This window comes from Dermacentor variabilis, chromosome 6 (assembly GCF_050947875.1).
Source record: "Dermacentor variabilis isolate Ectoservices chromosome 6, ASM5094787v1, whole genome shotgun sequence".
Taxonomy (NCBI): Eukaryota; Metazoa; Arthropoda; class Arachnida; order Ixodida; family Ixodidae; genus Dermacentor; species Dermacentor variabilis.
In genome coordinates this window covers 68,432,108-68,445,889 of record NC_134573.1, presented here as the reverse complement: position 1 = coordinate 68,445,889, position 13,782 = coordinate 68,432,108, and the positions used below count along the sequence as shown (strand labels likewise).

Here is a 13,782-nt window from a genome sequence, read left to right as displayed (position 1 = left end):
GTCCAGCAAGTAGTCGAGTTCAGCATATGTTGTTGTTGATGTTGCCTTAAAAGATGGCATAAACTTGAGTAAACATTACTGCTACTCGCCTCTTCTTCGTCGTCTCATGCTTGTCTCAGTTAGCACTTCCGTGTTGCAGCTGTGGTTCTCCGTTTCAACATTCTCTCGCGGTGTTTCTCGCAATTATGCCAAACACAGCAGCATACGACGACGAAACAGCAAGTAACTAGTAGCAAATGCTTACGCATCATTCAGATAACTTCCACAGGAGATTCTGCATATAATTTTTGTCACTTCGTTCGAGCTACGTTTAAAGCTCATCATCATCAGTACCGGCACGCACTGCGCCGCTCTATTCACGTGCGTCCAGCAAGAAGATCGTGGAAGCCGAGTCGGACGCACCAGGCCTAGATCGTTCCCCCGGTGTACCTTGCTCGCTGAGCGCCATGGAGTCCGCGCACAACTCGGCCACCAGCCGCCCGAAGTCCGCGAAGGCCTCACGCCGCGCTCGCAAGCGGCGCAAGTCTTTGGCCTCGACGCTGTCAAAGTCGTCCAAGAGCGACGACGATCGGCCGGAGGTGAAGGCCTCGCCCGGGCCCGTTGCCGAAGCCATCACGGCCTCTTCGCCAGTCACGCCGCTGTCCGCCCAACCTTGTCCGACTCCTCCGAATAAGCCCGAAGACGCCGTACCGTCGGGTAAGCTTCAAACCACATCACGTGCGTGGGATACCTTTGCAAAGAACTGAACGCGTGTGCGCTCGTCATGCCTCAGAAAACAGCTTACCTGCACAGTGCGTCAAGCGCAGCCCCATATTACAATGGCTCTCAAACCATGCGTATATGCCCCGTGCCGTTGCACTGCTACGACACGGACAAGTCTGACATTGGTTTCAGTAATAGTCTAGCAATAGGCTAATATGGCTGCAGCCAGCCTGCTTGGAACCAGCTGTGATTAATACCTGGGCCGCCCCGCCGCAGTATTTCTCGGCAAAACTTACCTTACTGCATCAGTGACGCACTTGATCAGTCATGTTGCTACAATTCTACGTTCGTGCAGGGCTCATTCAGCACCGAGTATTTCCGCAGCAAGGTAAAGCGCAATAGAAAATAAATTACCGGAGGAAATTAGGCTCCCTTTGGTCGCCTCGTGTTGGGTTTTTCGAAAGCTTAAGTGCAATTATGGTGTAACAGCTAACGGTAAGATGAGAATGGAACAGTGTCAGGGTACACTCGGCAGACGCAAGACGATGACTGTTGGAGCTCACTTGCACAGGCCTTTAACATAGACAGCGCAGGCAACAGGAGAAGTGAAACGGGCGGGACTGATACGTGCTGTCCTGTCCTGTTCGCAGAGGTGCCAACCACCCAGGCTAGTTTCCCCGTAACTCAGATAAAAAAATATTCTTTAGATTTCCCCCTATTCTCGCAAAATGCGGTTATTTACTTTGTCAATATATATTTTTCCTAATAAAACATTCATAGTGTTATACAAATAGACAGCACATTTTAAACTGTAGATTTATTTCTAAGCTTGTTTAAAGATATTCACTAATTCAAGTACTGGACTGAAGTAGAAATTACGTCTCAATGATTGTTTTCATCTTAATAGAGTATTCTGCTTGAAGCCATGCTCACAGAAGACGACGTCAGCACGCATATAGTTTGTTTTTGTCCAAAGTTGTTTTGCACCTAGACCGAGGTGCCAAGATAGGACGACGGGCTAAGGATGGTCCCTTACAGGATGTAACAGTGTCAAAACAGTGCGCCACCTCACGGCAGCAATGTAAAATAATGTTTTGTTGCCACTCACTCATGTGGCCTCACCAATAATAATAATAATAGTAATAATTTCTGGCGTTTTACGTGCAAAAAGTACGATCTCATTAGGAAGCACGCCGTAGCGGGGAATCCGGATTAATTTTTACCAGCTGGGGTTCTTTAACGTGCATCTAAATATAAGTGCACGGGTGCTTTTCCGTTTCACCCCCATCGAAATGCCGCCACCGTGGCCGGGATTTGATCCCGCGAACGCGTGTATTTCAACGTCACGCCAAAGCCACTAAGATACCACGGCGGGTATGACCCGGCGCTACTGAAGCATCATTTGCAGGGAAGCGCGGAGATACGCGGCTCATAATTGTCTTTCCTCCAAAGCGAAGCTGGGCCAAGCGCATGACCGCTAACACTGTCCATGGTTGCTCTGCCGATGGGCGGTTCCCGGTAAATTTTAGTACAGATAGCCCGATGCTCTACGCCCAAGCAGCTCTCTGAAACAGCTGTCGTCGCACGCAGGAAAGAGACGACGAACTTTTAGGAAGACTTATTTACTGAACGTTTTCGGCAGGTGGACCAGCCTTCGTCAGAGTACAGTCTCAGAGTACAGAGTACAGTCGTCAGAGCACTGTACTCTGACAAAGGCTGGTCCACCAGCCGAAAACGTTCAGCAAATAAGTCTTCCTAAAAGTTCGTCGTCTCTTTCCTGCGTATGTTACGTCGGGTCCTGCGTGCTGAACTTTGAAGAAACTCCTTATATATATATATATATATATATATATATATATATATATATATATATATATATATATATATATATATATATATATATATATATATATATATATATATATATATATATATATATATATATATATATATCAGTCGTGAGTATATAGCTGGCTGTTTAGCGCCACGACAGCATTGCCGTTCTCGGCACGAGGTAAATGTGTCCACTTACACCCATATTTGCCCATGCTCCTTCATTTGATGCTCCAGCATACGTTTGTTTCACCGGTTATCGATAAATATATTCGGAATTCAGAGACATCGACAACACAGCTTAGATGTACGCACGGTAAAATTGCAGTGGCAGTAATTTATTGCAGGACTTGAGGCACCCACACACTGTCGTGTATACTGGGCGAAATGCGTTCACTGCACTACTGTACCATCAAAAGTCACAGCGCACATGCTAGTGCGAATGTGATTTGCAAATGACTGAAATCAAAACACCCCGTGACACCAACAGTTTAAACCTCTCCCTTTGTTGGCGCGAAAGCTTCTTTTAAATTTGGACCGAGCTCTCTATTTCCCCCTTAACAATGCCAATATCCCAGATTTTCCTAGAGTTGGCTGTCTTCAGTGCACCTTATCAGTTGGTTGCACTTTTCCCACGGTCTGCAGGGTTTGCCATGTTGAACTCGAAACAACTAGGTCGGCGTAGACCCAGCAAACTGTAGTGGGCCTAGAGCGCGATGTTGATAGAAGTGAAACAATCGGCAAGCATTCCGCCATACCTGCGCAAGTTTTACTTATGCATGTGTTTGACAAACAAATTGACCTTTTTCTACCACACATGCTTGTACAAAGCATATGCTACACAATCCTTTCCATATTCCGCCATCATAGGTATTCGACAGTCGCCACTGGGTATTCACTCATCATCAGAACGCCATATTCACTGAGCCAATAGAGCGGTGGCAATAGCTAAAAGCGAAAAGATCATTCGAAATGTTGCCCAAACTGCGATTGATCTAAATATACGTGACGTATATCCACGGAAAAACAAGTCATGACGCAGTGGTTTGTGAGAAACGTCTGAAACGCTAAGGGAAACGTTTATAAGCCACGCCATACATGAGTCGTAACTTGAAGAACCATAATACAGCTAGCGGACGCAATTTTGTGGCTACGTTACCGTCCTCTTAACATTGCTGAATAAATGCGTCAGAAATTCCGCCATTGAAGACAGGCACAATTATTAATACTCCTGTAGTGAAATAAGAATTGAATAAACTGAAGCTGAATATAGGCACAAAAGACAACAGTACGGTCAAAGCTAGCGATTACGCCGTGGTCGGTGGGATTTTCTTCGTACTCTACCAACCTGGCTATATGATTTTATTTTGCTTATTGCACATTAAGGGCCACTTGGCTTTGTATAAGAGTACCTAGAAAACGTTCTGCCGGATCAGGAAGCCTGACGTCGAAGTTGCCCACAAATTTGCGTGGTAGCTCTGTAGATCCGTTAATAATTTGAAAACGTACACCTTTATCAGATTTAATGATGGAATTGATGAATGAATGAATTGATTATGAATTAATTTATTCTGGTTGTGGATGGCGCCTAAAGCTATAAGTCAACGGGAAGGATAAAGGAAAAAGGTAATTCGGAGTATTCTAGATGTTAGTCATTGAGCGAAGGACCGTGAGATCGGTAGAGTTGACTGGTAGTCTAATTAGTGCTGCGTCGTGAATAAGCGGCAGCGCTTCAGGTTAAGTTGCACAAATAGCAGAAGACCCGCAAATAGAAGCCCCGTCCTATATTATTCGAAAAAAAAAACACAAGATCCGGAACACGCAGGTGCGACCGCGGCAGGCCGCGCGATGCACTTATTCTCGGGGACGCCTTTCTGTGGCAACGTAGTGCAAGCTGCTGGGCGGAGCTTCTGCACCCGTGTTACGCACCAAGTAGTCCGGCAATATTTGACAGGCTTGTGGTTTATTGCAAGAGATGCTGAACCGACGCAGTTTCAATGTACGATGGTTTTGTGGGGAAAAGAAAAGCCGCAAAATAAGTCAACTTCAGCATTCGGTGGTGTGCTTTGTCTGATTTATGTCGTTGTAAACAAAGTCTTAGTTGTATTCTTTTTCTCCAGCTCCAATTACAGACGATAACAATGCGGGACTCTTTCCAGAAGCACTATAGTTGTGCGCGCTTTGCCTCCGTAGCTCCCTCATTGCCGAAGAATATTGTCCGCGAGTATACGAAGAAAAGTTGACAGTCACTTTAGCAAACGCTAAAGCGGACGAAGGCGAAAGCCAGCCCTCTAACGAGACGTTCATTAAATTACTTGACGTTTTCATTCTAATGCGTTGTTACTTCCTATTGTTTTCTCCCCCCAGCATTCGTGGGTTCTAGTGCCCTAATACGGCTTTAGTTGACTGTGTCTTAACTTCACCCTAATTAACACCAAAGGTCGTTGGTTCAAGTTCCTCAATTAACTGTACCTGAATTAACTTTGCCTTAATTAACACTAAAGGTAGTTGGTTCGACTCTCGTCCTTCACGATGTCAATTGGAATCCAACTTTGAGATGTCGCTGGTTCGTCCATATCTCCAAGTGAGTTCGCCTTCCACCAAAGGTCGAGCTCGTGAGTACTACTGTATTAATTACATGTCCTAATTAATGATGTAATTATTCAATGTGCGGTAATTAGCACCAAAGGTCGCGGTTTAGCTGCCCTTAATTAATGTCGCCTTAATTAACACCAAGAGTGGTGGATTGGAGGTCCTTAACTCTTACGCTTGTCCTTGTCGCCTTTTTAGTATCGAGTGTCCACTTTCGTGCTAGTCACTTCGGCTTAACTCTCAATCAACTGTGCTTTAATTCACTTTGCCGTTTTAACACCAAAAGTCGCGGGTTCGACTCTCACCAAAGGTACAGGGTCGGACCCCCCTAATTTTGGTGTCATTGAATTTTGGTCGCGTAACTCCGAACGGTCGAATTTTTGTCCCATGAGCCGTCTAAGGCTTTCGCCTTCGAAAGTTCGGTTACGTTAATGAGTTGCACACGCGCTGTGCAGAGTCTGCAGCAATGGCCGCCGCCTTCACCGAGTCCCCCGCCGTCGCCGTCGGTGCGTCGGCGCACTTGGCGTTCGACGACACTCTGCGCGTGGAAGAGCCGGTGGTTGTGGCGTCGCCGCTGTCCCCGGCCGTGATCCCCGCCAAGGCCCCGAGCGACCAGCAGTCCATCGCAGCCGAGGCCGGGAGTGCGGGACCGCCCCCGAGACCTTCCTTCGGCGCCAATGCCTCGGCGGCCGACGACGTGCACCATCCCACTCCCATTGGCCTGCAGGCTCGGCTGCGATCCTCGGACGCTGCTGTTCCGGCGGCCACCGCGCAAGTTCCCTGCGCGTCTCAAACGGTGAGTTGCACTTGATCTGTTGATACAACAGCGAGTTTTCGCGAAGCGCCATGGTCCACTCAGAATCCGCTCAGACCGTTGTATCCGGGCGCGCAGTCTGAACGCTGACGCCGGTAGCGGCAGGTATACAACTATACGAGGGGCGTTGATAAAGTTCGTGTTAGCGTTGCCATATATATATATTTATAAAAGGCATACACGATAGGCTTCAAAGTGAGTGTGCGTCTGTATAGTTCTAGCGCAATGTAAAACTTGTGTTCTATATAGCGCCGCGCTACACCGCTATACGGCACCAAAACAAAAATGGCAGCACCCATCGGGAAAGTGGAAGCACGTGCAGTGATCGGCGTTCTGTACTTGAAGGAACAAGATGCCAAGAAGACTCACGTCGAGCTGGCGGTGGTGTACGGTGGCAATCCCCGAGCTTATGACAGTGTTGTCAAATAGCGCAGATGATTTCGGTGCGATCAAACAAGCCTGGACAACGAAGAAAGAAGGGGCCGCCCGTCGCTCGATCGTTGAACCACAGATTGCTGCGCATACGGAGGCTCTAGTGCTCGCTGACCGGCGGATAAGTATTGAATAATTCGTAGAACGGGTTATCGTGAGTTCATGCTCTGGACCCTACATACTTCACAACAACCTGCACACGACTAAAGTTGATGCGCGCTGGGTTCCGCGCCTGCTGACGCCACTGCAAAAAGACTTGTGGAAGGAAGCAACCGCAAAAAAAATTGAAGCTTTTCGAGAGCAACTCTAGCGACATTTCTGACCCTCTGATACTCATGGATGAGTGTTCGGTGCAAAATTGACCCAGAACCTAAACTGCAAAGCCAACAATTGAAGCACGCGGAAACTCACCCGCGCCAAAGATGGCCAAGGTTGTGCCGTCGTCATGAAGGTTATGCTGAGCGTCTTCTGGGACTGTCGTGGTGCTCTTCTCAAAATGTATGCCCGCAAAGGCCAAACTATGACAGGAAAGTATATTATTATATTATCACGAGCTTCTCACCAAAGGTGCTACCAAGGCGAAACGCAGAGAAAAGCTCTCGAAAGACGACCGCCTGTTCCGTGACAATGCACGCGCTCACTCAGCACACGCGACGGTGATGCATGCAGCCTGCTTAGGCTGCGAAGTTTTGCCCCACCCGCCATGTTCACCCGATCTCGCACCAAGTTACTTCTTTCTCTTCCTTCGCATCAAGTGCACACTGGGCGGGAAACGCTTTCGGGACGGCCAGGAAGTGATTGCTCAAGTCGAGCTCTTCCTGAGCTCTTAAAATGGGGAGTATACTGCGATGGCCTGTGACAGCTCATCCATTGTTGGCAAAAGTGAGTGACCTTCGGAGTATATTATGTACAGAAAGAATGAACTTCCAATCAAATTTCATGTATTCGTCTCTGTTCCTTCATGTCAGTAATACGAACTTTATGACCGCCCCTCCGAGTCATCAGTAATTCATTAGCGTGACCAGCGAGATGCATGGTGATGACTTGGAGGACACTTCGCCGACGCAACCACAAAGGAGAAGAGGAAAAGTTGTGTGCTGAAAGCAGCCTCTCAACCACTGTTGCAGCGGGTTTCAAAGAAGCTAATGCTGTATTTTGCTATTGTTATAGGTGTTTTCTAACAGTGTTGAACACGCTACCTCTTTGTCCTTTTATTTTAGTTGAAACTTCATCAAGCCAGCAGACAAGGACCAGAAGAAGGATCAAAAAAAATGATTATTTTTTAAATTAAACTGGCGATCCTGAATGCTCCGCATCCGCCGCCATGGCCGTGATTGGTGCGAGCTATCGTCTAGGCATAAATTCATAGCACACACGTAAAAATAACGAATGCCAAGCAAAGTGCACTATCTCAACATAGAATATTTCAGCACCCAGGTGGTGTGCAAATGATGATGTCCTGTTCAGCAAAGCTCGAGATTACTTGCAACAAATAATTGAGGACTTCAGCCGGCAACTTGTAACAGTAGGGTTGAATAATATTATACAGACGACAGAGGTAGTGTTCAATGGCCTCGCAAGAAAACGAGAATTCATGATTGGTACTTGGTTTGTAGATCATGCGCAAAAGTATAGCTTGGTTCCCTGATTATGAGAAGAACTTTTACAAGAATATAGATATGGGTTAGAGCACGTGGCTCAGGCATTACCAAATCATGACTGGGAGCTTACCGCCATCCTTGAAACGAAAACTGTGCTATGAGTGCATTCTACCTGTGCTAGCATATAGGGGCAGATACTTTCAGTTTAACAAAGAAGCCTGAGAACAAGTTAAGAACCGCGAAACTTGTGATATAACGGAAATTTCTAGACGTAACGTTAAGACACAGAAAGAGAGTGGTTTGTATCAGAGACGAAACAGGGAATAGCCTATATTCCAATGGACAATACGCAAGAATGAAGCTCGTGAGGATATGAAATACGTGGGGTGGATAACCGGTGGACAATTAGGGCTACAGAATTAAGTGGTGGGATTAAATTAGGAAATGTTGTAGCCAGGAAGGAAGAGCGAGACGGGCAGACGAGGAATCACATACGCAAACGTTTAATAGTCTCTCAGACGTGTTCCAGCTCAAGAATAAGAGCACGCGCTGCCAGATCACCGACCACGCTCAGTCACGGGAAAATATGTCTCCACGCTTTACAATGTACAGGCATAAGTTGGAATCATGCAGCTACCGCAAGATAGGGGTAATTGGAGATCTATAGGAGAGGTCTTCGTCCTGAAGTGTACATAAAAAAAATAATAAAAAGAAAGTGTGCGGTAGGACAGCCGCTGCGGTAGCTATTTTCGTAAAGCACCACATGCATAATGAGAGAGGAGGTGCAGGTTTCAAAGATCCCACCTGTCGTATGATGTCTCCTTGTGCACTTTTATTTCCCTTTTAAATGCGAGGCCTTTCTATGCCTAGTCGGAGCCAAGGTCAAAGCAAGGTCACGTGCAAGGGCGCACCGTTTTTGTCTTGGGGAAAATGTCGGCCAATCCCGGAGACAGCGCAGCTCATAAAGCCGCCGGACGTACTACCGACAAACAAGAGATATAGTGTGAATGATACACTACGTTTTGCGGCAGACGATCCGCCTACTATTTCTTACATATCTTACATCTTAGAGACATCGTAATCTTACATATTTTAGAGACAATGATACTTGAACTTTTGAGGCACGTGATACAACGTGGTCTTGCGCAAGAATTAAGTGTTGCCAGTTTCCAGCGCCGCAATTAAATGTTAGTGTTCGCTACATCGCCGGCGAAACTTATACAGTCACTTTTTACTGACTTCTGTGGTGTTGCTTGTAAGACGTATTAAACTTTGCCACTTTATATACAAGTATCCATATTTAAAGGATGGTCAACTATACAGCCTATAGGACGTGATTGGTTTTGTGCTGTCATTGGCGCGCAATGTGCCATTACCGCTTTGTTTAGGTCTACGTCTCGTTTTATGCGCCATGCCTGGCCGAAAGCGTGGATGACCTATGTTGACTCGTGACTGCTCTCTGCAACAAAAGGAGGTGTCTCAGGCGCCGTGGAAAGGTAGCTTGTAAAGGTACTGTGGCGCAATGTAAAACAAAATTCGGCCGAAATTCTTAAGACTGCTTACGTGTGGGAACCCAAAGCATTATGCCGTTTGTAGACCTCGGAACGCCATGAACCTGCTTATGTTATCCACTCATGACATGGCGTAACCTCCTCCCCATTGGCTGCGTCCTTCTTTTTTCTTCTGTGAACATTTACAATTAGGAAAGAACAACTACCTTGGCGGTGAATGATTGTTGAAGCGCTGACGTTAAAGGTTAGAACTTTATTCTTAAAGAACAATATACGAAACATTTCGCTAATCTCTTCAAGCTTCCGGTTTTTGGAAATGTTTACAAGAACAAATTATTCATTCTTATTGAAGCCCTAATCTGCACTTATACTCCGAATGTATGAAACTTATAACTTTTTACCTACGCCAAAAAAGAGCTGTTGGTAAAAAGCCGCAGTTTCGTCGGAAAGATGAATCATTGATTGCGATAGCAAATTACTGGACAGCTATACGCAGCAAGGCTAGTAGTTTTATCAGCTGTACGAACTGCCGCAAACATTCGATTGCTATCTAAATAAAACGAGCGTGGTGTCACGCGCGCAGAAGCAAACATGAACACATCTAACTGGATGCACCGCGGACGCTCGTTGATAGAACGCCGGCAAGATGAAAAGCGGCTACAGTGGCCAGCGAATTCCCCTTCGTGCTACCTCTCGCTTCAACGCGAACTAGGCGAGCGAGAATTGAGCGCACACGAAGCTATCAGCCAACTCAGGTCGGCTGGCCTTCGAACACAACTGCATTATGCTAGTGCATGTATAGGTATATACAGGTGGTCATTCGTGTACCAAGTCTTTTCGTGTAAAAGATACCGAAACGGGCAAGACCACACTGCTCTCCACACTGCAGCGCAAGCCGTCGTGCGGTCAACTGGTCCTGATCGCCCTGCCGCGCGCCCTGCTCGCGGTGTTCGCCCTGGCCGCGGTGTTCGTCGCCGTGTCCATCCTGACCCCGAAGCCGAGGCCGCACGACGTGTGCCGCAGCCACACGTGCGCCGAGTACTCGGGCCGGCTGAGACGCTCGGTCAACCTGCTGGTCAGCCCGTGCATCAGCCTGACGCGCTTCGTGTGCGCCCACTGGCGCCAGCACGACGACCTGGGAGTGCGGCCCGGCGTCGTGGAAGCGGCCCTGGGCCGAATGTCCCGCCTGGCGCTCTCCCTGCGCGGGTCGTCGCCCCGGCCCCGGACCGCGGCGCAGTTCGGCGCCGCGTTCTTCCGCAGCTGCAACGCTGTGTTCAGGTGCGGGACCGCCCCACTGCAATCACTCGTTCCTTAGCTATATCACGCGATACCTGTCCGGCCAGTGCGAGCCATACCCATACGGACTCTGTGAGGACTGCGTCCCGGTGGGTAGAACATTCCTAGAGAAGAAGGACCTCACCGTAATGGTGCGCATGCCAATATAGCCAAGACAGTGTAATGTCCAACTTCTTTGAGCTCTTGCGGTCTTGTAAGTCGAATAAATGTGCCAACTCCACAACCAATACTACGAAGGCTGTTCATCTGCAGATGTGCCTTGTCTTCCTAGATTACATAGAAGTTCGCATGAACGCAGCAAATACCTGGCCTTTCAGGAGACGTCAATATAATTTTGGGTTTGGTGAAAGGAGTGTGGAGCATTGGACGAGAGTCTAACACATGCCTGTTTCAAATATTTGTCGCATACCGTTGCAGCCTCTACTCTGAGAAAAAAAGATAGATATAATCGACCTTCAGCCATTTTATCTCTGATGCATTCCGTGTGTGTGACGAGGGATATGAAAGTATGGTTTCTACGAAGCAATGGAGTTCGTTAACCAATGTGGTTGGGCGGAAGGCGCAGCAAAATCAGGTGGCGTTGCTACGAGTTAACTGTGTACACCTCAGAAGCTATAATGTCGCAAAGGAAAACACGGGGAAACGGGGACAGCGCGCATGTAAGCAGTGCATAAAGACTTTGTCTCATCCATGGCTCGTGTCAGGTTACGATTTTATTCCAATGTCAATTGTTTTGTAGACGAGCTGGCGTTGAGTGGATGCATAAGTAGAAGAGGAGATACGCACTAACCTGGCCCCGACCCCTCCTCCTAGCGCGCGCACGTCTCCTCGCTCCATTCCCCTCCTCTTATATATATATATATATATATATATATATATATATATATATATATATATATATATATATATATATATATATATATATATATATATATGTGTGTGTGTTCATCATAATCAGCAGCAGCAGCGCTGAAAGGTAAGATCAAGCCGGGCAAGGGCTCGCGTCACGAATTCAGAGGCCGAACGGGGGCGTTGTTATGTTCGTCGAAGAAATAGTTCAGCTGTTTCAGAAATCGGATGTCTCGGTGCAGCTCTAGATGTGTAGAGTAAAAGAGCAACTGTTTGCCGGCCTTGTGCGTAATCCTCCTGCCACCGTAGCGGCGTTCCTTCGTGAGGCATTAACCATGGAGAGGACGCTTCGGCAACGGTCGTCGCAATATGCGCGTCTCACAGCCACCGCCTGCTCCCTCGCGACAGGAACCGAAAATGAAAGCCACAGACCTCGTACGGCGTGTGGTGATGGAATAGGTCCAAAAGTTACAAGCAGCGGGACCCCAGCCGAATGTGACGCCCATTACAGATGTGCTCCGTGACGAGTTTTGGTAGATAATGCAACCTTTCGCGCACCCCTTGATCACTTATGCCGAAGCGGTGCGCGTGCCAGTGCCAACTACAGTGAGTTTCTGGTCTCCAACGGGGCAGGCAGCACCGCTGTTCCCGAGCGCCGCAACCCCGCGGACGGCTACATACGCTGACCCACGCCTGAACATGAGGAACACAAATGCGTGACGCACGGCCGACAATCGTCTACTGTGTTGCCATTGTGAGGAAGCCGGTCACTTTTACCGTGACTGTATACGTTTCACCAAATGGGTCCTCGCGGCTTCCACACGAACGCGCGTTGCCCGCACTACGGAGAGCGCCTTGAGGAAATCGAAGCGTATCTGGCAGGATGTCATCACCTTGCGGCTCCACAGCTACAGCGGTCTCGATCACCGACTCCTAGGCGCTTTATGCCCCCTAGCCGCAACACTACCCCCTTCGATTCCGTCGGCCTCAGTGGCTCCAGCCCATTTCGTGGAAACTATAGGACCAGTAACTGGCCGTGTTGAGGCCGCTATGTCCGCGAAACTGTCAAATTTCCTCTCTCGACATAACGTGTGTCCAAAGAACTACAGACAAATGGCCGACAAGTTTCTGACATTTCACCTGATACCGAAGTTTCCGCCGACATTGCCGTTTCCGTTGATGGCCATCAACTTGTCGACACCCGCGCCGATTACTCTGTTATGAGTGGTGCTTTCGCAGCTGCACTTGGGAAGGTCCCCAGCTGCGCACAGCCGCCGGTCATCTTGTAGAAACAACAAGGCGATTCATGGCCAGAATTCGAATCCGCAATTCTACCTTCATTGGCTCTTTCGTCGTACTGCCTCTTTCTTCGCGGGAAATAATCCTGCGGTTGGATTTCCTTCGGGAACATGAAGCCGTCATCAGTCTGCGGGGCCTATCTCTGAAATTTTCTAGCCAACGCATCGTAACACTGTATGAATGCCCCTCAGAGCGAACAGCATTGCGTGTTCCGGCATGACATCGATACGTCGAAGCATCGTGGAATATTCTAAGCCTTCCAACTTTGTACGATTATACTTCGGACGCCTTAGACTTCCGTCAACCAAAGGACTAGGCAGGATTCCGTAAAGGCTACTCAACAATAGACCATATTCACACACACAATCAGGTGATAGAAAAATGTGCGGAGTATAACCAACCTTTATATATAGCTTTCATTGATAACGAGAAAGCGTTTGATTCAGTCGAAACCTCAGCAGTCATGGAGGCATTGCGGAATCAGGGTGTAGACGAGCTGTATGTAAAAATACTGAAAGATATCTATAGCGGCTCCACAGCCACCGTAGTCCTCCATAAAGAAAGCAACAAAATCCCAATAAAGAAAGGCGTCAGGCAGGGAGATGCGATCTCTCCAATGCTATTCACAACGTGCTTACAGGAGGTATTCAGAGACCTGGATTGGGAAGAATTGGGGATAAGAGTTAATGGAGAATACCTTAGTAACTTGCGATTCGCTGATGATATTGCCTTGCTTAGTAACTCAGGGGACCAACTGCAATGCATGCTCACTGACCTGGAGAGGCAAAGCCGAAGGGTGGGTTTAAAAATTAATCTGCAGAAAACTAAAGTAATGTTTAACAGTCTCGGAAGA

At 47.8% G+C, this 13,782-nt stretch overlaps 1 protein-coding gene across 1 annotated transcript; it reads left to right on the top strand.

Moving 5' to 3' along the window:
* The first annotated feature begins 364 nt into the window (after positions 1 to 364).
* Positions 365 to 11,016, top strand: LOC142584200 (uncharacterized). The gene is made up of 3 exons (XM_075694361.1): positions 365 to 696; positions 5,583 to 5,923; positions 10,375 to 11,016. Exons 1-3 carry the CDS (start codon positions 447 to 449, stop codon positions 10,798 to 10,800), a joined length of 1,017 nt encoding a protein of 338 aa, XP_075550476.1. The 5' UTR covers positions 365 to 446; the 3' UTR covers positions 10,801 to 11,016.
* The last annotated feature ends 2,766 nt before the right edge of the window (positions 11,017 to 13,782 follow it).